General features: G+C 35.8%; 2 protein-coding genes and 1 non-coding gene across 3 annotated transcripts in view; 2 read left to right on the forward strand and 1 right to left on the reverse strand.

The window, feature by feature from the left end:
• Window positions 1–146: 146 nt before the first annotated feature.
• Mvk (Mevalonate kinase) lies at window positions 147–24,802 on the reverse strand. Its single transcript, XM_053760887.1, has 9 exons — window positions 24,561–24,802; window positions 17,454–17,548; window positions 15,398–15,688; window positions 10,244–10,546; window positions 9,491–9,719; window positions 5,807–6,036; window positions 5,115–5,180; window positions 4,508–4,635; window positions 147–4,219 (listed from the first exon to the last, which is right to left on the reverse strand). The coding sequence occupies exons 3-9, from the start codon at window positions 15,530–15,532 to the stop codon at window positions 4,087–4,089; spliced, it is 1,224 nt and encodes a 407-aa protein (XP_053616862.1). The 5' UTR covers window positions 15,533–15,688; window positions 17,454–17,548; window positions 24,561–24,802; the 3' UTR covers window positions 147–4,086.
• LOC128678968 (protein adenylyltransferase SelO-like) overlaps window positions 6,705–26,330 on the forward strand; it is a 40,119-nt gene continuing 20,493 nt past the window's right edge. Inside the window, exon 1 of the mRNA XM_053760884.2 lies at window positions 6,705–6,877. Coding sequence (XP_053616859.1) covers window positions 6,845–6,877 — 33 coding nt within the window. The 5' untranslated portion in view covers window positions 6,705–6,844. The remainder of the gene's footprint in view (window positions 6,878–26,330) is intronic.
• On the forward strand, window positions 21,799–21,871 carry TRNAQ-CUG (transfer RNA glutamine (anticodon CUG)). The gene has a single exon. It is a non-coding gene; the product is annotated as a tRNA-Gln (tRNA).

The following is a 26,330-nucleotide window of genomic DNA, read 5'->3' on the forward strand; positions in this document are numbered from 1 at the left end:
TGCCGCAATGAAAACCCGGCATTGTATGTTGAATCCGCCATAGTTCGGAGAACTGTTCCGCGACAATGTATAGCCGACATTACAATATTGTCGCACGATCGCCTACTATATTCAAAGGAATACGATTTTTTATATACTTCATTCACACTACACTAAATTCCGGTGTTTTATGAACGTGAAATCAAAATTATTGGTTTTTCGTTTTTTTTTTTTATATAAATCCTACATGGAATATTTTAATTAGTAAAGGGAGACATGAGCCACTATCTCAACGCTTGGCTATCTATTAGCTTGTTACTAATTCACAGTTGTGACAAAAAAACCGTTCGTTGTGTTATCGTGCTCTTCGACTACACAGAGCATTAAGAAAAAAATATCTGGCAGAATAAAGTAGAATATACATTTTTAGTCATCTCTATAACTACGATTTTAATTTACAACCGAAGCGTTGAAACGCTATTCTGACTACTAAACGAAAAAATATATATTTCTCTAAATCATAACAGAAATCGTACTCCTATATTGTCCAACTGTACGGACACACAAATACATTAAAACAACACGATTATCATAAATTATAACAACAAAATATGTATCAATCATAAATATACTAAAAAGACTTTCTCGAAGGAAAAAAATATCATTAAAATCATATTTTATGTAAATCCCATAAAATGCTTCTGGCATTATATATATATATACAAAATATTACGTTAATACTAAAATATTAAATAGTTGTACAGGCCAGAGTTATATGCACACAGTCTGTTAAGAAAATGAAGACACAAAATGTCTCCTGTCGGCTAGCAACACCGGGGGTCACTGGCTGTTTATCAACCAATCTTGACTATTTGGTATTGCAATGGTAAAAAAATGTAGTTCGTTCAAAATTACTTTCCTTAGAGACTGTATAATTTCTATCATTACTACCCGGCTTGGTTAACACTGGATCTGTCGTCTGTCACGTCTCCCCTCTGGTACGGTGTGCAAAACAAGCAACGAAAATATCACGACAGGAATCGCAACGAAAGTACTAATCGTACAGAAGCAACAAAACGCGGAGGGTGAAACGCGAAAGGGAGGGGGTCAAACGTCAGGTCTAGAGTTAATTTCGGTAGTGTATCAAAAATTTTTCAAAGTTAAGCTGCAATTTTGATAGAATTTTGTTTTTTACCTTTATGCATGTCCAATTTTGGTCTCATATTGTTTAATAATTTTAACTGTGATTTGTTTAGAAAATAAAACGAAAATGCTTTTAAAATATTCCAATGCTGTTAAAGTTAACATTTCATTTGATCATATGATTTTTTTATACAAGTTTAAAAACTAAAATGTTTATATAGCCCAATATTACATAAACCCGTAAGTCTGATAGGATAAAACAATATAAACATTACATATATACAAACCATATATAACAAAGGTGGGTGGTAAAACTACAAATTATTAATTTCATACGATTACACCTACTGCAAATAAAAAATATCTACATATTTAAACCGACTTGAAAAAAAGCTTGGTTATGTAAATTTGTTTAAGGTATGCTTTGCTATGGTAGCGGTGAAGTGTATTTGTACTAAATATCTTTTAATGTTGTCACAAAATCTATAATAAAGAACTTTCACATACTTAATAGGCGGGTTTTTTTAAATACAGATATAGAGGAATAAACTTATATGGCTTGATGAGGGCGTCGCTACTGTTAAACAAATTTGACAAGTGAAAAGATTTGTGATATTTTTCTCATTTTTGCCATCGCATCAAGTGCTCTCGTCATTCGGTATATTATTTAATTTTAATTTTCCCACCACAAAGCAAAGCATACACAGAATTTATACGAAATAGAAAATTCATCGACTGTACAAACATACACGTAGTAAACTACCTAAACATATAATAAATTATTACAAACAATATACGGATAAATTAAAAATCTACTAACACCCGTCTCCGGACAGCTGCTAACGCTCATTTTATTTTGGTTACATTAATGTTTAAGGCGTTGCTCTGTGGTTACTCATTATAGGTATCTACTACTTTCAGATTGCTGTTGCCAACTGACCATAAAATAAATATATATGGATATATTATTCTAAGCATTGTATGCCTCATTCATTATTTAATTTGACATGGAACTAAATATATTGAAATATCATGTAAGTACCATAACAGATCAATTATAATTTATATATATTGCGAATTAATAGTTTTCATAAGTTGCCTTGTTTATTTATCTTTAACAATACACAATCACAAGTTCTTACAGCATCAATGGTATACTAAAATCGCTATTTCACACATTTATTACACAGTAATAATATTCGAAGCATCTCAATATATATATATATATATATATATATGTAGTGGAAAACTAGAATTTGTAGTGCCGAGTCTTCCAAACATGATATATTATATATTTCACAGAAGTAATATTGAACACATAAAAAAGTGGAAACTTAATTAATATTCGTAATATTTAAAGATCGAAACCGACTGGAGCGATGGTTTTACGCTGGGCGTAAACTTTTACGTCCAGTTTACCCCTAAACACAATTACTTTGTATAGTTTATGAACGTAAAATCTTTGACAGTAGCTTCTATTAAATACATGCTCTGAAAAATTTTTCAAATTCATGAAATATGTGTTAAATTTTTTGTAAATAGTAAAGGAGCAAACCGCGTAAAACCCAGCACCATACAATCCTCAATGTCGCAATTCGTAATCGCAACGCCATAAAAAACTGTTTAAATATCGATTAGGAATGTTTGTTGTACTAGCACACGAACTAATATTATATATATAAACATTTGCACGTCGAGGCAAGTTCTCGTATGCGAAAGACAACATCCAAATAAGGATGTGACCATAGTAAAAATGGCGAAGATTTTGCCTACAAAACGTAGACGCTTGTAGACATGACTTACATGTCATCCGGTTAAATATTTGCTATCCGTTGAAAAAAGCTGACAAAATAACAATCCGGGTAATTAACACTGGACATAGGTAATTAAGAGCAATATTCAAAATGAAGTCTAATTTCAAAATTCACATTTGCTCGACATATACATTTTTGTATTCCATAATCAAATATTGGATAGTCGTAACCATAGACATGTATCGACATAGACCCTCTAAACATCCTTCATTTAGAATAGATATTCACTTTTTACGCTGTCTCCTTTAGTTTGCGCTCAGCCGTTACCCGTGTCGGACGTCACACGAATATTTCAAAAAATTCCAAATCGCAGCTTTGTTTTGGCGACTTTAAATCGGTTCCGGACTCACGCCGCAGCACTCACACATACACAATAAAAAAAATTAGCACGCTTGGTTCATGTACTGTTGACGAAGAAGCGTTTTATCTATTTCGAAACATGTCTGTGGTCGTACGTCCAAACAAATTTTACGAGACAAACGTCAAACTGCCTCGCTGGCATAACAAAATAACACAATAAACATATCACATAGTGTCACATAGTGTTAATTTGGTGCTATCTCGGCCGAAAGCGCTTTGTAACTGGTTTTTGTATAAGCACTATATTCACATCACTATCATGTGCGTTTAACACTTTCATATCCATTACATTCACTCCACTATTCTCTCTTGAATCACCATTGGAATTTGACAAATAAATTCTTTTATTCGATACAAAATTTTCAGTTCCCGTGGCCAGCGTTTGAGCAGATCCATGTGACATACCTTCTGGTGGTATATCACAAATTTGCAGACTTGATTTTGGAATTGTTGATATTGATATGTGATTTGAACACGCTTTGATATCCGGGCGGATGGAGATTTCATTTTTCACAATATTTGAGTTTAGGTTTCTTTCAAAATCAGTGTTTCTCATAATTTTTTCACTTTCAGATCTTGGAATATCATTTCTCACTTTAACCGCTGATTCAAAAGTATCTGTATCAGAGTTCACAATATCAACTTGGTTTCTCACCGTTTCAGATGCGGAAACATGGTTTCTCACCTCCAAATTTCTTATTAATTGCAATTCGAAGTTTCTCATTATATCTAGTGCGGGGACAGTGTTTGTCGCGTCTGTTCTCTTTTGAGGTTCATTATGTGTGTGATGTCACATCTCTAGAGTGAGTCCCGGTCCTCCAAGTCTCGTCTCCGTTACTTTGAAGCCCAACTCGAGGAGTTGTCCCGATAAGGAGTCCACGGTTGTCCGCGGCGTTGCCGGTGGGATGAGGATCATAGCATAGCTGTAAGAAAATGTTGACGTTAGTATAAATACAAGTGTAGAAATATCAAGGAATGTGATTTTCGACCTTTCAGAGATTTCTATGGCTTGATAGTTGATAGTCAGCAACAAAACAGCATTTCTAAAGAGGGTTGTTGACAGGCAGTCATAAAATTTAATGATTCATTCATAAAATCAAAGGTTTATTTGGATCATATTTTTGAAGATAATCAGATTTTAGTGCAGTTTTTAAAGTGTCTAGTGTCGGTGTGTGTCGGTGTGTGTCGGTGTGTGTCGGTGTTGTCCTCACCCGCCGCCGCCCGCGCCGGTGAGCTTGCACGCGAGCCCGCGCGCGCGCGCGCTCGCGCGCACGCGCTCCAGCGCCGGGTGGGACACGCCCAGCGCCGACAGCAGGCAGTGGTTCATGTCCCACAGGTCCTGGAGGACAACATTCTATTAAAAAACATGACTGAGAAAATCACAGACATCGTTTCGCGCAAACAAGAGTGCGCAAACGCATATTTGAAATACACGAAAGTCGTTTCTTGCAATGTAAACGACATTCACACATATCATAATAAAGGTTAAAATAATTTAAAGATACAGATGATTTTTAGTTATAAGTTATAGTTAAATGCAATACAAAATCCTTTTAAATAAATCATCATCAATTAATTTAAGAACTTTGTTCTTGTCGGTGGAGCATTTTCCATCTAATTCTGTCGTCAGCCACCGATTTCACCTCCCTACACGACACGAGCTCCGCCTTCTCTTTTATTTCATCCAGGAATGCCCTTCTTGGCTTTCCTTTTCCTCTTCTTGCTTCGATTTGTCCTTCAATCAAATATTTAACTAAAAATAAATGTCAAAATTCAATTACTCATAAAGTAGAACTTAATATATTTATTAATACTCACAGCCAAATGTTGATAATCCGAATCAATGTCAGCCTCACACTTGCCGCTTCCGATTTTCTCCAAAACCTAAAATAGAATAAAAGTTAACTTTAAAATTTTAATTATAATTCCAAACATAGTGTCAAAATATCATTGAGCAAATGGTGGTTACATTTTTAATAAGATTGTTTACAAAAGTGTTACCTTTTATTGTTGTCAGAGAGATCATATAGTATTCAATATGTGATAAAAAAATCGATGTCCAGGCAGTAACCCATTGAGGAGTTTAAACATCTGGAGCCATTCCTAGGTACACCATCAGGTCATGCCTAACATAATAATGCGATCCATGGTACCTAAATTGAACTGCGATGCATTTGAATCCTTCCGTAGAAGTTGATGGTAGACCTGCTGGTTTGACATTGGGTCATTAACTGCCAAGTTTCATCGAAATCGTCCCAGCATTTAACCGTGAAAGCGTGTCAAAAAGACAGACTTTCGCATTTATATTAGAACTAGTTGCGCCCCGGGGCATCGCTGGTGGAAATTTCGGGATAAAAAGTACCCTATGTGTTATTCCAGGTTATAATATCAATTCCTGATTGATGTACCAAATTTCATAACAACCGGTCCAGTAGATTTTGCGTGTGTCGCGTAACAAACATACAAACTTTCGAATTTATAATATTAGTAGTATATAAAGAAATATTTACCTGAAGAGCTGTAAGAGCAATATTGTCCATAGCCGCTAGAATATTATCCACCGTTTCTCTATTCTGTTGCCTCAGTGTTGCCACCTTCACCACCAGCGCCCGTGTTTCCCGAGACACCCGCGAGTCCACCAGCAGGATCTTCAAGTTCAGCCTAATGTCGACGAAGCGTGGCTTCTCGCCCTTCTTGAACGACACCAGAGAGCCAAACGTGCACGTTGCGTTGTCTATGCCTTAAAAAAGTAAAATGTCATTGTTATTTTTGCGCCAAGACAAAACTTCTCTCACAGGTCTTCAGGATTCCTTTTGAAATAAGTATCATCGTAATGCATAATGAGATGAAAACATCTGGAATCGAGCGAGAATTGAAATCGCGCTAATGGATACTGCTCGTAATTACTAAGCTATTAGTTAAAACACATGTGTATCATGTGTAACAAAACAATTTAAGTAGCACACTCTCATGTTCATCACGTTTAATGTGTAAATCACTAAATAGTATAAAACAAAGTCGCTTCCCGCTGTCTGTCCCTATGTATGCTTAGATATTTGAAAGTACGCATAGGATTTTTTAAAGAATGTTTCAACGGTCGATCACATAACATTAATATTATTATCTGTATAATTATAAATTATATAAATATCGCAGTACCTTAGACTTTGTTAATTACCTAAGATTTAATTACTTTTTATACAAAAGCAAACAGCTTTATCGAGACTTTTTTTACAGAATGTTTTAGGTGGAATTTTTATTACACTAAAACCTGACCTATTTACCTTTATATCGTGTTCACTCTCAAATTCAGTTGTGTAATGTCACACGTGCAAGTTTTTATGCCGGCTCGGCACACTATCCGCGAACAGTTCGCCAAAGTTTGGTGGATTCGGTATACATTGCTGGTTTTTCATTGCGGTAAATAAAATGACTGATACTAACAACGCGTAATGTTTGCGTTCGGCGATAGTGTGGAACCGGCATAAAACAGGCAAACACGCGAACAACATTTAAATCGCAACGATTGGCCAATTCAAGACGACATTATGGCGTGGAATGTCGCTCTACAGCTTTCCAAGGTTGGTCAGAAATTATATTTATCACTGTCATTATCATACCTGCTGCGTCAGCCCGTTTTCAAGTCGAGATTTCAGACAGAATCATTACTATCGTAAATTTTTACTTTTTATCTACCAGCGGCCCAGCTTTGGGTTTTACCTGGCTTCGCTCGGCTCGCGAAGCCACTCCATATCATGTCCTATTCTAGGGCGGAAGCACTCGCCACAAAAAAATGTTTACTATGTAACTGAAAAGTTTTATTTCTGGGATAAGTCTATAAAATCTAATGAAATAGCTAGGTATTTATAGAGCTAGTCTCTGACTAGATTTTCAAGGCACGGTCGCTCAAAGGTTGTTACGAATAAATTGAAGAGTGAACAACTGAAGTATAGGCACTTGATGTATCAACGCATCACGTTTACAAATACATATGACTATTGATTCAAAGGCCAAGTTTATTGAATAATGTGACGCGAAACAATTGCTGCGAATGGTGTCAGGGACGAAGGTCAAGGTGGGTCAGTCAAGGTCAGGTGTGTAAGGTGTTTGACACGGATTCGGTGCGCAAGCGCAGGTGCGCCCGCTATTTCTTACTACGTAACTGGTTTTGATTAGGTTTTCTCAACGTAAGGTGATTTCAAATTTCTTTAACTCATCAAGACGACTTGATGATCTCTGTGGTCGGTGGAATTACTGGAGGTCTTCGGTTCGATCCCAGATAGATTTTTTTGGGAAAGTTGACGCGGTCGCTTATTGGTTGAAAACAATGTACTTTTAATGTAATTTTAATGCTATTTTGACGGGGATAAGATAAAGTTGTTCAGTGATTCAGCTTTAATTTGTAAAAATACTTCATTTCAAAAGCAACGTGTAATTAAGTACGGTTTCTCGCAATTCTATGACACATTGGATCTAGAGTATTCGCAATGGCGGCGGTAAAAAAATCGTTTACGGTATATACGAATGCGCGGCTTCACGAAAACGCTCCTAGCTCTGTAAGTGCTCCCTTAGCTTTGTAAGTGCCCAGTTCCAAACCACACGGAGCACTAAAAATTTACTTATCAGTAGTTGGAATTTTAAGTAAATTTTTGACGTCCCCAAGTGATGTATATTTTTCCAAGTTGAATAATGAAAAAGTCATATTCTTTTCGACATTTGAAACTTCAATCAATATATTTTAAGTTATTTTTAGGGCATCGACGACGTTTTCGCTATGGATAATACATTTTTCGATATTTAGATACAAAAACTAACTAACAGTATAATTACATGACACGTCCCTAATTAGATTTTTATTATGAAAATAATAATAAGATAAAAAAATATAGATAAATATCGAGCGGGAATTGAACCTACGCCCTTTTTGTATCCGGGTGTGTTCTTAACTTGCTCCGGATAGACAGGGGCCTGAGTTCAATTCCCCGCTCGATTCATATCTGATTGCACAGTTTCCAGAGAGAGTGCAATGCAGAATTTTACGCGGGAAACGTCGCTAGCCCGTAATTGATGCTAATAATAGAGAAAGTTGTAGATCTGCGTAGAAAGTATGTCACCTATGTCGTTCCATTGATTTCTTGATGCTCTCGTCTCGTCTGAGACTACCAGCTGTGCCGCGGCTTCGCTCGCTTGGTAATTGTAGTATAAAATCACTGTTTTGTTCCAGGCTTTCTACCCGTGTACGAAATATGGGGAAAATAATGCATTTTTTAATCAAATTAATAGAATTTATTCCGAAACATACCTACCTAAATATACCTTTATCGTTAATAATAAATTATACGTCCCTGAAAGCTACAAACTACTAGCCTAGAGTAGCTTACGTCGTCAGTGCCGAACGTCCAAAAAGTTGTTAAATAATAATCGTTGTTTTACTGGTATATCTGCAAAAACGCGGTATAATAAGTATGATACATATAGTATTATCAGAAATTGAAGCTGATTTAGGCAACAGGATTGCTATGACTTCGTCTAATTTCCAAATTTAACTTAAATTTGCGATGTACTAACTAACATATACTTCTTGTTGAATTCTAACCAAGGATATCAGGAAGTGAATTTTATGCGACGAAACAGGTCTACTCATAAACATATTTGTGAGTGTCCATTCGCTAACGCAGGTTAAGCAACTCGTGGCATGTTGCCACTTGCATTGGTCGCCGCCTAAGTCTATCCCCACACATCAGAGCCGTGCCTGAGAATTGGATTGGGTTTCTTCAGTAGTTTTAAACAATATCACACACATATATTTATGAACTCGATTACACACGAACGACAGACTTTCTTGCTGGTAATTAATAATTTTGATAAAATTGGGTATTAATATAACTAAAAACCTAAAATCAACACGCCATTAAGTTTATATACATTTAGAAAAAAAGAAAGTCGAGAGGCCCGAGACGAAGTCGAGAGCCGCGAAAACACCAGTTGTGAATCGGACCTTCTTTAGAGTGGAGTGATACATCATGCTTTTATAGATGACATATGCCATGCCAGGATGCCGACGACGTGCGAAGTGGAGACGAAAAAGTAGAAAATCTGACTCTGGGCTCCGACGCTCAACGGCTGAGGAACCGGGTAAACGCTCAATATGATTATATATGATATATGACCTATGCGAATAACAACAAACTTACCAGAAGGCGTCCCATGCATGATCCTCTCGCAGTTATACGCCCATTCTGACACAATCTCCTTCTCCTTCAAGGTGAAATCTTCACTCTGGTCGTAGAACTCGTAGCTGGAACTCTTCAGCTTCAACAGTCTTATCAGGGCTCCGGCGAGGCACACCGCGAACGACGCCGAAGACCCCGTGCCTGCGCCTATGGTCAGCTCCGAACCCATGGAAATATCCATTGACTTGACCTGGAGTGAAATTTGTTTGCATTGAGCGCATTCAAAGAGATGATACACTCAACAGCGAATCAAGCTACCCTAATTCATTGCATACCCGTCTAGAAAGGGATCCAGGCAGGGCAACTTAATAATGAAGTGGAAAGGACATATAAATCCTAAACCTGACTTTTTTGTGACGTGTTCTTCTTCTTAGCGTTTCGATGGTAAACACTTAATTGTTGCGGCCCAGAAATTAGCCACCCTAACGCGTTGTCGGTGGTCCTCCTGGCGTGGCGTGCATTTGTTTGGACACACAGGGCATTTAGTCAAACGTGACGTGTTGAATGACACGTTTATTTATTAAACTTTAATTGTTCCAAATGAGAACATACTTAGGGATAAACAAACGGCGAACCTCCTTTCCGGAGAAACAGAAAAACAAATTGTTTATCTAATGAGCAATAAATCTCGAAATTCGAAATCGATAATTTATCTGGCGACTATAAAAGCATGTCTCAAATTTTGTAAGTGGTGTGAAAACCATATTTAGGTACCTGTAGTTTCGTGCTTCCGAAGATACCCGAGAACACGTACAAGAAGCTTCGCAGGGAATTCTTCTGGTTGTTCGGTAGACTGTCGAAGTTCGGTCTGATTTTGTGGAGGAATTCCTCAACTTTCTTCAGATGGGTGTCATGGTCTAACTTGTCGGGTAGCCTCCAGGAGAACTTGCCGCTGACACTGGGGGACAGTTGGGGGTTGAACAGGCTCTGGATGGTGGGGGTGAGGGGTATGTCTTCTTGGAGGCCGACGCAGGGCAGGTGAATGTGAACCGCTGGCTCACCGATCGTGTTCACCTCCTGAAAGTTGCGGTAAATTAGATTCGGAAGATATATACGTATTATAATTTTCGTTGTAGTTTTTTATTGTCAATTTATGTTTAGTCCTAAAGTGTGACGTGACAGGTCCGATTTTTAACTTTATTTACTATATATACTAGGTTCATTTCTGTATAGGGTAATTTTCGATAGGCATTTTTATAGCTTTCGGTTCTAAAATCAGTATAATACCCTATCGGAGATTCACTGTTTTTTGTGTTTACGAGTTGTTGAATATTTTGTTTTACCGCAGATAAAAAAATCTATAAAAGTTGGAGGACCTAAAAGGGGATCTAAAATTACATTTTTGTTGCATTGATAAATAATTTTATTCCATGATATGTTATGATATGTATCATATTGATAAATGTTTGTTTAAGTAATGAATTTCGTTTGTTAGCGCTCCCATCCAAAATTATTATTTTCTCTCTGCATCACCGATTGGTATAAAAAGCCACAGGTTTTAAATCAAATAAATAAATAAAGTTAAATAAATAAATGAAATAAAAAGTATGATTATTTTCATTCGTTTATAAAATAAGAAACAGATACGTAATCTATAATATTTACAATTAGGAATGGAACAACAGTTACAACGAACGAACAAACAAATCAACAAATTATAAAGTTAGTTCGAAAAAACGTATTGGTTCCTAAAGATTTTATCTTCCTTGAGTGAAACTCAAAACTTACAATGATACAGATTACCTAGATAACAGAATACGCGCATAGCATTTGTGCTTCTAATATTATGAATGCGTATGATGTGAGTCAGGATGCGTAAAGATGTTATCCCAATCACGAAAAATCTACAGACTTCCATGAAATTTGGTACACGGGTAGAACCTGGTATAGCAAATAGGGTAGTTTTAAACACGAAATTCCTACGGGATTTATATTACGCTTGAGCTTCGTAATGTCTCACGCAGGCGTCAACTCATGAACTGCTGGTTTGATTATGAATTACTAGATGTTGCCCGGGGCTTCGCTCCCGTGGCAATTTCGAGATAAAATATAGATCTTGGATAATGTACCTTTCTAATGGTGAAATATTTATTTTTTCTCGGTTCGGTAGTTTCGGAAATTACCCGCCTCAAACATACAAACTCGCAAACGCTTACCTTTTTATAATATTTATTATTATTATTACTAGACAGTATAGACAAGAGAGAGAACAGAACAAAGTACCATAGACCGTGTTCCCTGTCACATCTTCCATATCGTTCATACAAGAAAGAGTACGTATTTGATACAAGAGAACAAACGAAACTGAGCTTTTGTCCCTCATCGCGTGCCCGGCTCAATCTGCCACTTCTATATGAGATTAGTAGGATTGACTCGTGAAGTTGTATGGAAATCTTCTATCTCATTTGGTTATACTCGTCTGACGTTTATATAGTTTTCTTGGTCCTTGATTACGTGATTGTCTTTTGTCTATCTCAAGATTAAATTCTGCATGCAACACGGTTGTGCGTAACAACGTCATTACCTAATTTCAAAGTATAATGCATCTTTGAGATTCTGTCGACTACGCCATAAGGAAACATTTTTGTCCTTCTTTGGGTACTAATTGAAACGGTTGTGGTCCAGTGGTTAAGACCGTCCGCCTGTGATCGAAAGGCCCCAGGCCCCAGGTTCGAATCCTAATTGTGCCACATAAATTTGTATACCAATCTGATTCATGTTTAAAAGTTTTCATGTACCATAACATGCTAACAGTGAAGGAAAACATCGTGAGGAAAGCTGCAGTCGTAGTCATCTAGTATGTATGAAACGGAGAACGCAATCGCAAATCTCTTTGGGAATACAGTTTTTTCCTATGAGTCACTACTTTAGTTTGCCTCGCACGACATCCACGGGTGGTTATGTTAGTGGTCTAATTCTAGGACGGGAATCACAGCCCCGTTTTTATCATTGAACCATTCACAAACACAGACTGTGTGAGTCCACAATCATCACGGCTAATGTCATCATTTAAATTTAAATAAAAGCGGTTACACTGATAAACTTGGGGTCACTTGATTGATAAATCATAAAAGGACTTAATTAAACACATTAAAATAATTAAGGCAGCACTTGACATTGATAAAGTGTTTCAAGTTTAAGTAAACACTTGCAACATCCGTAAAAAAACATTCTTAATATGCGTAGTTAATTGTTTTTTTTTTATATTCGTAGGGTTATCACGAACGACCTTTCATAGGCTAAAAAATATGTTGTTCCTTTTATTAATTAAGCAGATGAATGACAAAGGAATTTTGTGTGGTCATTGGCAACCGTGAAATAATGTTTTTTATAAGAAGGTTGTTCACACACACAGAGATATTCTTTATGAATTCTTTTCAATTTCTTTATCACAGTTTAATGAGATTCGCCAGCGTCGGCGATGCAGTCAGGAGTCAGAATTGAACTTTCTTTCTTCGTCATATTCCACATGGCTGTCGCTCGCGATCATTACGTGGAATGAACTCACGCAATGACTATATTGGCACTATTAATTGAGAGGTTTACCATTGCCCATCAATTCATTAGCATTGATGAAGGAGGTGGTCCTCATTCAGACTAAAGTCTCAAAGGTGAATTACTAGCGGGAGCTGCCGCAGGCCCAGCCATGTTGGGAGGCGTAGATTTATTTTGGGTAGCTGAGTTCAATATTTATTACAGACCAAATTACAGATCTAAACATTGGGCTTACCATCATCTCTTAACACGACCCACTTTACGACCTGAACTGCATCCCAAATTCGTACCATCGACTTAATTTTTGAAATTAAGTCGATGGTACGAAAATTGAGCTGAGTTGTATTCGAATCGTTCTGTAAAAGTTGATGGTAAGCCTGCAGGGCGCTTACTTTTATAGAACGGAATTTATATTTAAAAATGGTAAGCCCTTCTGTCATAATAGGGACCAACACTGTTTGAATGAGTTTCTTTCGGCATTTCTTCTCAGAAATTGTCGTTCCAAAACACTAGTAGTTTCTAGCTTTGGTAAAAATAATTTAATTTAGAATATGACGTGAAAAAAGTGCCTGTGAAGGCCTAATTTCTGTATGAATTATTTTATTTTGATTCGATTTCGATTCCAATACAACACAGTTCAATTTATGATCCTAAAATGAATATACTAAAAAACCAATTCGAAGGTACGTTTTTGCGATGCGATCAGTTTAGTCTGCGCAAAGTGGATCTCGTTAAGAGACGTTGGTATGTTCGGGTTAGCGGTTTCGACGTACATCGCTGGTTTTTCCTTGCGGTAAATAAAACTAGGCATTGATCGTACATTCGTATAGTATGTGGACCCGGTATTGGATATTGGTGATTCGCAGCTCGCAAGCCACAATGACGTCACCTCATCAAGTTATGTAGACCACATCGATCTATCAACAAGCTGTTGACATTCACGCGAGAATTCAAATGAACGTTTAGCACGAATGTACGCATAGAGAATTATTGATTGCTGTGTCTCTCTCATCCCGGTTGCATTCGTTGTTGTGACGCTCCGTAACCAGAGCTCAGCGTAAAAAATAAACGTAGAAATTTTGGATAATCGGCATTTGTTTTACTGTCCGCCTGCCTGTTGTTGCATACCTCCTTTTGCAAAGCTGTCAAGGCTTTTTCTCTTAGTCGCCTCTTACGATATCCACTTTCATAAAGTAATATTTTTAACCCTCGACGAAAAAAGAGGGGTGTTATAAGTTTAACGTGTCTGTCTGTGTATCTGTCTGTGGTATCGTAACTCCCAAACGGATGAACTGATTTTCGTTTATTTTTTTTTGTGCCATAGATAATTTTATCCCGAGTGTTCTTAGCCATGTTTCATGGTTCAGCCGTTCAAAAGTTGTAGCGAAATGAATATTGAAAGTCGGCGTTTTTTTAATTTGTCTAACAAATAAACTTGTAATACATTAACCTATTATACATGAACCTATATATATATATAATAATGAGTAAACGCGTTGATGTCTTTTGTTTTAGTGTTTATTATAAGTGTTTCTTTTTCCAGGAAAATCATTCACGACATCGTACTATTGTATTTGGGGGCTAGCTCGAGTGTCTACGAGCACATAATCGTATCGACATAGACAATTTTAATTTTAGTTTTTGCGCAATATGAACACGCGTCTATCGCTATTCAAATGATACGTTTTTTTCGCAAATATTCACCGGGACCTAGTTGTCTAGTTGAGTTTGCTCGTAATTTGTTTGTGAAATGGAACAAGTTATTAAAATCGGTGCTCTAAATACTCTTAAAATATCAATTCGAATAGCAACAATAATTTTCAACAATTGTTGCAATAGTTTAAATACTTGTAAGGGTCGGTCGTTGTAGTCGGCATATCAACGCAGCAAAATTTAATTTTATGCTCAAAATCTAGACGAACAATTACTAAGAAAAATAGGCGTTAAAAAAAAAGCAGACAAGAATGTTAAATTTCAAATTCAAAGCATTTATTCAGAAATTAGACCTTCACATGCACTTTTTCTCGTAATTTTTTATATTTATAGTTATTTCTCACAAGCTACAAACTACTGGTTGAAATTTTAAATGACTTTTTTGTTTCATAATTTTTCTACATAACTATCTTAATAACAAGAAAAAGACGAACTGACAGACAGAAAGGCGAAAATAAGATCATACGACAAGTAATCCGAGGCATTTAGATCCATAATAAAACAAGAATTGGTTAGAGATATTACAAGTACAGACTAAGAAACCATTAAAAAGAATTTACAAAAAATACATCAAAACTGTTTACCAAAATTACCTTCATTGCCCATTGTTAATACTCCCTCTACCAGGACAAAATTAAATTAAAAAAAAAAAAAACATACCTTTATGACGATCGAGCTCCTCAAGCCCAAACTGACAGCGATAGCAGTCTTGCCATAGACAACCGAATGTTCTCCGTGCAATATCACCTTCCCAGGCGCCGAAACGCTCACCGTATACGTGTCTATTCCAAACATTTCAAAAAAGGAACAATTTAAATTTGAAAAAAAGAAAAAAAAAACTATATTTTTCTATTTCATTGTATTCAATTCTTCCACTGTTCTGGCGTTAGGGTTTTTTGCGTGAATGCATGTATGGACTTGAGCTCTTCCTGTAGTACTGAGTTGACTAGCCTGCGGACAAAACATATATACTTAATGTTATTGTTATACTAATGTACATTTGGAGCGATAATGGATTTTTTTGGGGATCCGTAAGCGGGTTTTTTTTTGTTGCGCAATTTTTTAACGAACAATTAGCTTATTTATAGTTCTTGTAAAAATATTTGTTTTTTAATAGCGGACAGCAATCTCCCTGAGCACAATGCTGGTTGTTTCTCAGTCGTTGAGGGTCGGAGCCCAGTGTCCGTCTTGCTACTTTTTCGTCTCCACGTCAGACCATTGGCACGCTGGCTTGATGTCGTCAAGGATGATTCCCTTGTGCATCATCAAGCCAGCTTTTCTTAGGTTTGCCCCTTCTGCAAGGGGCAGACGGAATATAGCTGAAATTTTGTACACACGTTTAGTTTAGATGACAAAACATTATTATGATGACATAGGGATCTCCTCAATTCTTAAGTGCACAGACATTTTTCTTTTGTCAAACATTGAATGCAGTAAGATCTCTCTCACTACAGAAAAAATTGTGTCAAAAATGTCACTTTTGAAAGAAATCTAATTTTTGTTATGCATTTATCCGTCAATTCAATTGTATGAAATGTTTGTCTCCCTCAGGAATCACAGTATTTATTAATAAAGTCCGCATCAAAATCCGTTGCGTAGTTTTAATGTTTAAGGGACACAAACGGACAGACAGCGGGAAGCGACCGCAAACATGGCCGACATTACAGTCGCAGAGAAAATATTCATTCAAAAATATTTTCATGCATATTTCATTCAGGGTACACAAAGACATCCAGATACGGAACCACAGCTCGATTAGATTAAATTTAAAACGCAGTGAGCTAAAAATACGATCAAGATACGTTTTCCTTTGTCCCCTTATGAAAAGGTTTTATCTTCGTGTTTGTATAATATTAGCAGGCAGATCTTAACATATGACCTTAGTTAGAATTTCTATGGAACCTTGGCGCTAATGATTTGTTGATAAAATTATATTTACATATTGCGATAGCTTTTATTTAAAAACGTGTGCAATAATAAAAACTAGCAGTTGTCCGCAGCTGCGCACGCGGTAGACTTATTTCGATCCCGTGTTTTTAACTATATCTATTCGAAATCTCGTCTCAATCGGCCCTATGATTTATTCGTGGAAGCTTGACAAATGGAATTTCTCATTTTTAATATAATTTACGGGCACGATAAAAATAATCGCACCGCCGAAATGAGAAAACGCACAACTCCACTAAAAACTGTATTCGATCCTTCTTGATGCCTTATATATATATAAAAAAAGCTTCAAAAATGTAGGTATTTCTTTTATCTATGAGTACAATGAACCTTCACACACATATTATTGTGTAGCAAAAGTTCTGCGCTTATTATGAACAATCCATACTAATATTATAAAGAGAAAATATTTGTATTATTGTTTGTAATGTATAAAACTCAAAAACTACTGCCGATTTTGATAAAAATTTGCCACAGAGTTAGACGAAACTTTCAGGAGTAACATAGGCTAACTTTTTAATATAGCTAGTTTACAAATAAATTGAAACTGAAGTAAGTAATTATTGTCACAAAATCTGCGTTAAAATTTTTTCATGCGGTTGTACTTTACAATAGATTTTTTTATAAATCTATATGTAATCTCAGATTCTGGATATAAAAAAAAAATTGAATCCGGAGATTGGGACCGCGTTCCTAGTTAATAGCGGTCCCAAGTTGACGGAACCCTCGCATCAGGTGTGCGCGGGCCTTGAATGAGGTATGTACACACCTGTGGCGGGCAAGCAAAGGCTTCCCCTGGAACCTATCCGACACGATGACCACTGAGAACTTGGCGCCACAGCCGTCGCTCTCGTCTGTCACTTCCTGAGGACAAGAAACGAACATTTCATAAAGAGCGAAAAGTAAATATATATTTTTTTAATAGCCCGTTTAAGTGTCCCACTGCTGGGCAAAGACCTCCCCTTTCTGCTTCCATAGATCTCTATGTGCAATATTTCACGCCATCACGTTTAGCGAAAATTAAAATCATCATCATTATATCGAGTGTGTTATCGCTAACACTGATGTCAAACTTTATTCAAGTCGCCTAAAGGCATCTGACCGTTACGACTACTTACCGCCATCTAGTGGCAGGTAGTCGCATTCACCCCAGTGAACTAAACTGTCCACCAGTGTGCAGGTTTCCTCACGATGTTTTCTTCATCGGAAGCGGTTTATGAAAACTACTATACATGAGTCAGATTGGTATACAAACTCGAGTAGGATACGAACCTGACACCTCTCGATCCACAAACCGCCGCCGTTTCAAATAAAATAGAAACTTGACTGTTTATGCCACATTAGATAAAGAATTTGAATAGCAAGTATTATAATTTCCTATAATACAATGTGGTCACAGTTGGCGAAATGGATTTCGATGGCCAATTATTTCTTGAAAAGGTAAAAGTAAATAAAGGTAAAAATGTTACTAGCGAAAAATAAAAACTTGACATATAAATATTTTTTGTAGAAACTATTATAATTTCCTACAACAAGTGGCAATCGTTTTCGATGTGTGATGTGACTACATTGTGTAATCGAAAACTAATAATACTTTCTAATAAATTTCTTTATCTGGTGTGGCATAATCTGTCAAGATCATTTTTTTATTTTTCAAAGAAAATACATGGGGTAAATCCGCCGTTAAATTCAAAAACTGTCTCGAAAAATAATGGTTACATTTTACATAATGGCTCTTGGATGTTTATCTATATATGTATTTGTTATAAAATATAGTATCGTTGAGTTAGCATCCCATAATACAAGTCTCGAACTTACTTTGGGGCTAGCTCAATCTGTGTGATTTGTCCTAAAATAAAAGATAAAAAAAGCCATATCAACCTCAAAGCGTGATAAGGAAGGAACATAACAATTGAGAGCATAGACAAATGACAGCAATAAATGCACCGACCCATATTCCATACAGGAAAACTGACCGCGAAATGGCGGACGATTGTCAATAAGCCACTTTATTTACCATCAATCAATGCCAAGATCATTGTCTCAATGAATGCGAACAAAATTCGCAGACATGTCAGGCCGATGTGCCACATAAGTAAATTCTTGTGGGATTCGAATTTTGACCACGGAAGTATAGAATCTGTTTAACAACCGCAGCCCAGCCCGCGGTAAAATGTATGCGATGCGCTTTGGTATTTTAGGGTAAATAAATATTTTCAGTGCTATTTAAATCAGTGCTCTAAGAAGAATAACATCTTAATTCTAACTAATATTATAAATGCGAAAGTAATTTTGTTTGTTGCGTCTTCACGCTTTATCTACTCAACCAATCTTCTGGAAATTTCGCATACATATAGTTTGTAGTGTGGAGGAGGACATAGGGTACCTTTTATCCGTGAAAAATAACTGTTCCCGTGGGAAATTTACGCGGTCGAAGCCGAAATAATAATACCCTAAGATTTAAATATTAAATCTTTGGAAGAATAGACAAAAGTAGAACCATTGATTCGGAGATCACGTCACAGCAAAAAAAAAATTCATTAAATATTCATATTGTCCAATGACTCATCGCCTTATGATGATTTCACTTTGGACATAACACTTTCACTCACATCCAGCATAAAGTATATCTTAACTAATATTATAAATGCGAAAGTAAGTTTGTTTGTTACCTCATCAAGCTCATCTACTCAACCAATCTTCTTGAAATTTTGCATACATGAAGTTTGAAGTACGGAGAAGGGACATGGGGTACCTTTCACCTCGGAAAATTAACGCGGGCGAAGTTGCAGGACAAAAGCTAGTTAATTTATAATATTGGTAATCATAGACTATGACCTGAAAAAGTGACTGTGATGGTCTAATTTTTCAATAAATGCTTCAACTTTTGATTTCTCGTCGATTCGATAAAAAAGAACACTTGTTAAAGTATATTTTGTCACTGACGTACTTTACTAACAGGGATATGTATAAATAGCGTATGTATAAATACATATCTTCTATGCCGATTTAGGAGCAAAAGAAAACCACAGAAAGTCTTTTCCTCTGCTGTGATTCTCGTAAAAGTCCATCAAGGGAAAAGACTTAAACTGGACTTCTCATAAGCCACCGATAGGCTTGCAACCTAGATGGGTATTTGTGTGATTAAAACTAAAAGTACATTACATAAAGAACATTTTCGGATGGATCTCAGAGCGTTTCGGACGCTGCGGCCGCGCTGTCATCACAATTTTTCAAATTTTAACATAGACAAGAATTAGTTTTAATATTAAAAATATTAAATCAGTACTCTGTGGTAAAGAAAATTTTATGATTTTTGATTTTGAAAATTATTCCTAGCTCAAGAAAGTCGAATGCCATCTAAGATAAGGTTACCCATCACGAGTAGTACTCTTACCTTGACAGAACCGGCTTTGAATATGGAAAAGGTCAATGGCCCAGTAGGTTTATTTGTAAGTCTAATTTATTGAGCAAATATAGATGTGAATTTATAATTAATTAAAATAACTGAAGGCTATGTAAGTAAATATAATTAAAAGGTAGTCTGGTTATAATCAAAATTAGATTCTATTCAACAAATTATTTTTATCTTTGTGAGCGTTTTCCCGGTTACTTCCCGGCCATCGAGCGTCGGAGCCGGTACGGTTAGCTTTCCTAATTTTCGTCACACTTCGCGACAATCCTAGATGTCAGACCATAGTAGTTATAGCGTAGTTGTTTTAATTGATTCGAACCTAGGACCAGTGCCACCACACTCCTTTGTATTCAACAGACAACGTTAATAAATCAATGACTGATGCGCCCAAAGGTTCGTTAAGCAACTGGGTGCGTCACCAGCCGAAATACAGGCTTTCTCTGTTACGTACGAACGGAGCACGTGGACACGTACTAGCCAATATTTGTAGGGCAGCCATTTGCCAATACGTCATTAAACTTTTAAGGCAGTAAGGTAGTACTTACCCACCTCCACGCCAGCAGTGTTCAAGTGGAGAAAATTATCCTAACCTTCAAATTATTATTTTTTAATGTTCAGTGTGAAGGTGGAAATCTAGGAAGTGCAATACGGTCCGGCTTGTCTTCGGAACTACCGAATCCGGTTAGCCAGCGCCAGGAACCGGTATCGGATCCGGTGAAAAAGCAAAAAAAGCGGGAAAATCGAATCACAAATCAAATTACGTGTTGTACAGATCGCCATCGCTGTCGTCGGCTTTGTACATTTTATTGTCAATCGCTATTTGACCTTTGACATAGAACAGGTGTGTGTGACTGATTCGATTATTCTGTCGAGATAAACCGTAAGTTGACATGATACAACTAATTACTGACTATATTAAAATGCTTTGTTAGTTATGTGACGAAAATACATTGAATATTCTAGATAGATAGGTATTTGAATTGTTAAATAGGTTGGATTAGCCGGTTGTGTTGTTATGCAATGTGTTTTTTACCTATAATAATTTCAATATTACATTTACTTTTTACACGACTACAGGAAAACCTAGGAAGCGTTATTTAAATATGTATGTGGATTTGTATTTAAGTACCTTCCACCCCAGCGTAACATCATAATTACTGAACCGATGTTAACTGATAGAGAAAAAAAAAATCTGAGCTTAAAAATATAAGTTACTTAGATTTTAGAGCGCGATTTATTCTTCAGTCGTGTTTTGATATACCTTTTGACTATGTACATTATGTACTTTTATATATTATTAGAAAGAAAAAAAAACATTGTAAGAAACAATAATGGTAAGCCGATCTGGCATGATAGGGACCAACACTGTTCACTAGTTTGTAGCTTGTGAGAAATAACTATAAATATAAAGATTGACGAGAAAAAGTGCCTGTGAAGTTCTAATTTCTGAATAAATGATATGAATTTGAATTTGCTTGTTTAATCAGAACATTTTATCAACTTTTAGCCAAATTCAGAACGGAAATGTTTAGGTATCTACAGACTTCTATCTTTTTTCCTTTATTTGGGTCAAAACAAACAGCATTACATTGTATGTAGCTTATAAATAGTTTATATTTAGTACGTATAGATAAAAGAAAAACATGTTATACATTATACAATCGTAACGTGTAAAGAAAAATAGTTAACTTATTGGGACGACCTCGGTGGCGCAGTGGTAAAGTGCTTGCCTCTGAAGCGAGAGGTCCCGGGTTCGATCCCCGGTCGGGTCATGATGGAAAATGATCTTTTTCTGATTGGCCCGGGTCTTGGATGTTTATCTATATATGTATATGTTATAAAATATAGTATCGTTGAGTTAGTATCCCATAACACAAGTCTAGAACTTACTTTGAGGCTAGCTCAATCTGTGTAATTTGTCCTAATAAATATATTTATTTATTTATTAATTTATAGTTTATTGCCTCCGGATCCGGCCGGATACTATACAAAACACTCTACTACATGCCACGGTTGTGATATGACTAGGCATTGCGATCCGGTACCATTTTCAACTCGGTGAAGTCCGGCCAGATTGAGTATGATTGATGAGTGTTTAAAATGAAGCTTGATCATTGTGATCTGATGTAAGGACGATATTATTTATTATTATTTCAAGTATGCATACAACTCAGATTCATACACACACATTATATATTATACATGAAATTTTTTATCTATACAAATATATGTTCGTTATAAAATATCGGTTAGTTAGTATCCCATAACATAAAGACATCATATAATCAATCTATACACAGCACAAACGAGCTGTATGATTCGTCCCTATACATATATACATATAAATGTAAATATTGTCCTATGTATATAATTCACACTAACTATACATTAAGCTGGCTACCTGTACTTGACCGACATGCCAAAAGGCAGTAATTATACTATATTAAGTTAACGCAACGATTCATCATTACAAAAGTATAGATTTTTTATGTTTATTAGCAAAATAAACCTTCAGACACATTTTTTTTGTTAATTTTCCTAAAATAGACATACTTAATTGTATATTCAAGGCTCAGATTAATTGGTTTAACACAAAGTAGAGTTTTAAATTACGATTTAAGAAAAATGCAAAGTGGAAAACTAAAAAACATAAAAACAAACATTTCCAAAGTCGGTTATACAAAGTGAGGGCGTTCGGATGAAATTAAAAAAATAAAATAAAAATATATTAGGACAAATCACACAGATTGAGCTAGCCCCAAAGTAAGTTCGAGACTTGTGTTACGGGATACTAACTCAACGATACTATATTTTATAACAAATACATATATAGATAAACATCCAAGACCCGGGCCAATCGGAAAAAGATCATTTTCCATCATGACCCGACCGGGGATCGAACTCGGGACCTCTCGGTTCAGAGGTAAGCACTTTACCATTGCGCCACCGAGGTCGTCTGGTAATGGTGTATAATAACATGTAAATGGTGGAAAAAAATATAAGCGACAAAAACATATCTAGATCACGCACTGGTGTTATAGTTGAGCCGCGTGGCTATGCTGTCATGGGAATTTCGGGATATCAATCTTATTGCAAAGTGTGATATTGATCAAACATAGTTCGCTTTAACTCTTTAACAATAGTGTTGTTCAGGTTATCATTTTATTGCCTAACATATTAATTATATTATAAAACAAAACATTATGACCCCGCATTTATAGCAAAATAAAGAATTTGATTTGATTTCAAAGTCCTCTGCCGCGTTTGTCTGTCCGCGTTATCAATTAACTCAAAAACATATGCCCGGATTTTCATGCGGTTTTCACCAATAACTATAGTTCCTGAGGAAGGTTTACGTGTATAATTTCTTATGTTTTTACCCGAGCGCCGACGGGAATATACGTCGATTTGTCATTTTATTATCATTATGTACCTATAGAAGAAGTTATCATAATAAAAATTAAATTTTACGGCCAAACAATAAATTTTAATTGTTACGATCAATTAAGATATTGAATTATCGCTCACACATAAACAAGTGTTGTAAGAATATTATTAAATCTTTCATAACGGTGAAATTTACTATCCAATCAGTTTTCCTTTCTAAATGTCGATATTAGTCTCTTTTCTCGCTATCGCGTTCGTACAAACAGACACGACATTACTTCTTTTTTATAATAATGTAAATTTCCACACAATATTGTATTGTTTTTAAATACATGAACAATGAACTATAATTCAAATACAAATGTATGGATGTATGAACATTTTTTTTAAATTTTTTAATGGATATCTTTGAAATTTGATATAATTTTTTGGTTGTATTTCAATTGGATTTCTTTCCTCTCCTATCAAATAATGGTTCAGTGGAGAAATAACACGATAAGAACACAGATATGTTTATTTAATAATTCGTTCCTTGTTTACTTCTATCTCTCTCTCATCTGTTCTGATTTTCTTTTAAACAGCTTTTGCTATTTTAATTATCTGAGTATTCAACTCTTTTACCATCTTGAACTTAGTGAATACACGTTATTTGCTTAATACGGTAATAGTAACACTGAAGGTTTATCGATTAAACCCGGTTTCTTCCTCAATTCCGTATTTGCTAATACGGACATTTAAATTTTAATTTGGACTTTGTATAGAAAGTGAATAAACACTTATTTATTAATTAGATAAGGTGACAAGGTTAATTACAACTTTTATTAATATTTCTTGCCCCACACATCAATCAATTTCCGTTTCCGACATTCTAAACATAGGAAACGGAAATCGAATAATCGAAAATGTCACGACATAGACAAAATAAAATGTAGTACTGATTGTTAGAACTGCAACCAAAAAAAAAATAAATAAAAGGAACATTGATCTCTCATACTTTTCTCATTGTTTTATCAAAGAATAGCTTGTTTGATAAGAACATTAAAAAAAAATTGAATGCATTCCGCTTAACCATACCTTACAATAATGTGTTTAAAAAACACTTCAAACATTGAAAAGAAGCACAGACAATTCGAATCTTTGGGCCAAGATATCACTTTATATACAGCCAAAGATAACGCACATCACTAGCAAAAACACTTATTTTATACAGCCGAACGGTGTTCGAAAAAGATTTAAATTTTTTTTTTATAAGGTCGCGTTCGACGTGCGACTACGTTCGGCGCGCGGTAGTCGCCGCGAGTCCGCCACGCCAACTGGCCAGTATGTTCAATGACTATGACTAGATCCATTCTAGCTCCACATGTGTTAAGAACACGTTTCTTGTTAATGTTTACATTCTGTGAAGCATTATGCTTTAGTCAGCAAGCACTAAGTGACACATCGATTGCTAAATTTGAATCTGTAATCTGCGAAATTCGATCTTCGAACTGCGATCGGTTTCGATTTTAATTGACTCAACCAGTAATTAGTTGAGTTACACAATTTTTCAGTGATATTGCAACAGTTGATTAAATTTAAGAGCTAGCTTTCCGGTGGAGTTCTTACAATTTATTTTTTCTTGGTCTCTCTTCCTTCAAACATACACGTACCCTGTATAAACCTTCCTCTTTTTTCGTAAAACTACCCATGTAACCTTTGAGAGGGGTCTCTCAAATTTCAACTACAGAAGTATTTTGTACGATAGTAGCAGATTAGGGCACTCGGGAGGTGAGAAAGCAATATTATAGATACTTGAAGCAGCGACTAAATAGTAATTTATGACGATATACGAGTACATCACTATGTACGTCAAAAACTAGTTGCCAATTTCCAAAGCGCAGGTGAAGCAGCGGCGCAAAAAACTTCACAACAGCCTTTTCTTCAAAGACATCTTTTAGGGTACAATTTCAAATAAATGTATTGTCAGACACAAACAACAAAGTTAATCAATCAAATTTAATAAATCAATCACTTCATATATTCGTTAACAAACACACTTTAATATATTAAATTAAAATAACGGTTACAGGTATTTACACACGAACCAATATGCTTTTTGCTGACATAGATAATACAATGATATTCCGATTAATTGCATTTGAAAGTAATGATCTAATAATGAATCCGGTAGGAAGTACGTCAGTCAAGAAATTATGAGTTGCATGCATATTGTGTTGGTCTGTTGCCTCGATTGAGGCTATTATCCATACTGAACCACATTATTGGTTAGCATTTGTGATATTTGAAGGTTCTTTGCACGATTAATTTTTATTTTATGTTGCTGACAACATAAAATAAAAAGTTCAAAGCGCGAAAGTTTAAGCACTGTTTCTGATATTTTACCTGACCTAATGTGAAATGGTTGTTAATCGTGAAAAACAACATGAAAAGCATTCGGCCACTTTGGTAGTAACCAATACTTGCGTAACCAGTTACAAGGGAAGATTTTTCTTTCGCTGTTTGGTAACTAGTTGTGAAAGAAGACATTTTTGTAACTAAGGGCAAACACCCAACCAGCGATCGCTCTGGAGACGCCGCATCAGGAGAATAGACCCCGAATAGAAATAGAATAAATCCGGAAAAAGCATTTGTAATATTTTTTCCGATGAGCCTAGATTCCCAAATGGATACAATACTACATCCTTTATTGCACATGTTATAGATTCTTTAATTTCGCGATTGCATTCGGGGCTATGACGACACGAAACCAGGCGCCAACGTAAACAATAAACCTTTAAATGTTGCAGATTTGAACGAATAAAAATTGTCACGAGATAAAAAGGCCAGGAAGGTTTCCTGTAATAC

This window comes from Plodia interpunctella, chromosome 21 (assembly GCF_027563975.2).
Source record: "Plodia interpunctella isolate USDA-ARS_2022_Savannah chromosome 21, ilPloInte3.2, whole genome shotgun sequence".
NCBI lineage: Eukaryota > Metazoa > Arthropoda > Insecta > Lepidoptera > Pyralidae > Plodia > Plodia interpunctella.

What these genes read in the sequence shown, in the direction of transcription:
- Mvk (XM_053760887.1), bottom strand. Translation starts at nt 15,532, where the DNA reads ATGTTTGGAATAGACACGTATACGGTGAGCGTTTCGGCGCCTGGGAAG. An exon ending in TTGCTCTTACAGCTCTTCAG is followed by an intron (nt 5,181 to 5,806) that starts GTAAATATTTCT and finishes ATTCTATTTTAG; the next exon opens with GTTTTGGAGAAAATCGGAAG. An exon ending in CGGATTATCAACATTTGGCT is followed by an intron (nt 4,636 to 5,114) that starts GTGAGTATTAAT and finishes GTTGTCCTCCAG; the next exon opens with GACCTGTGGGACATGAACCA.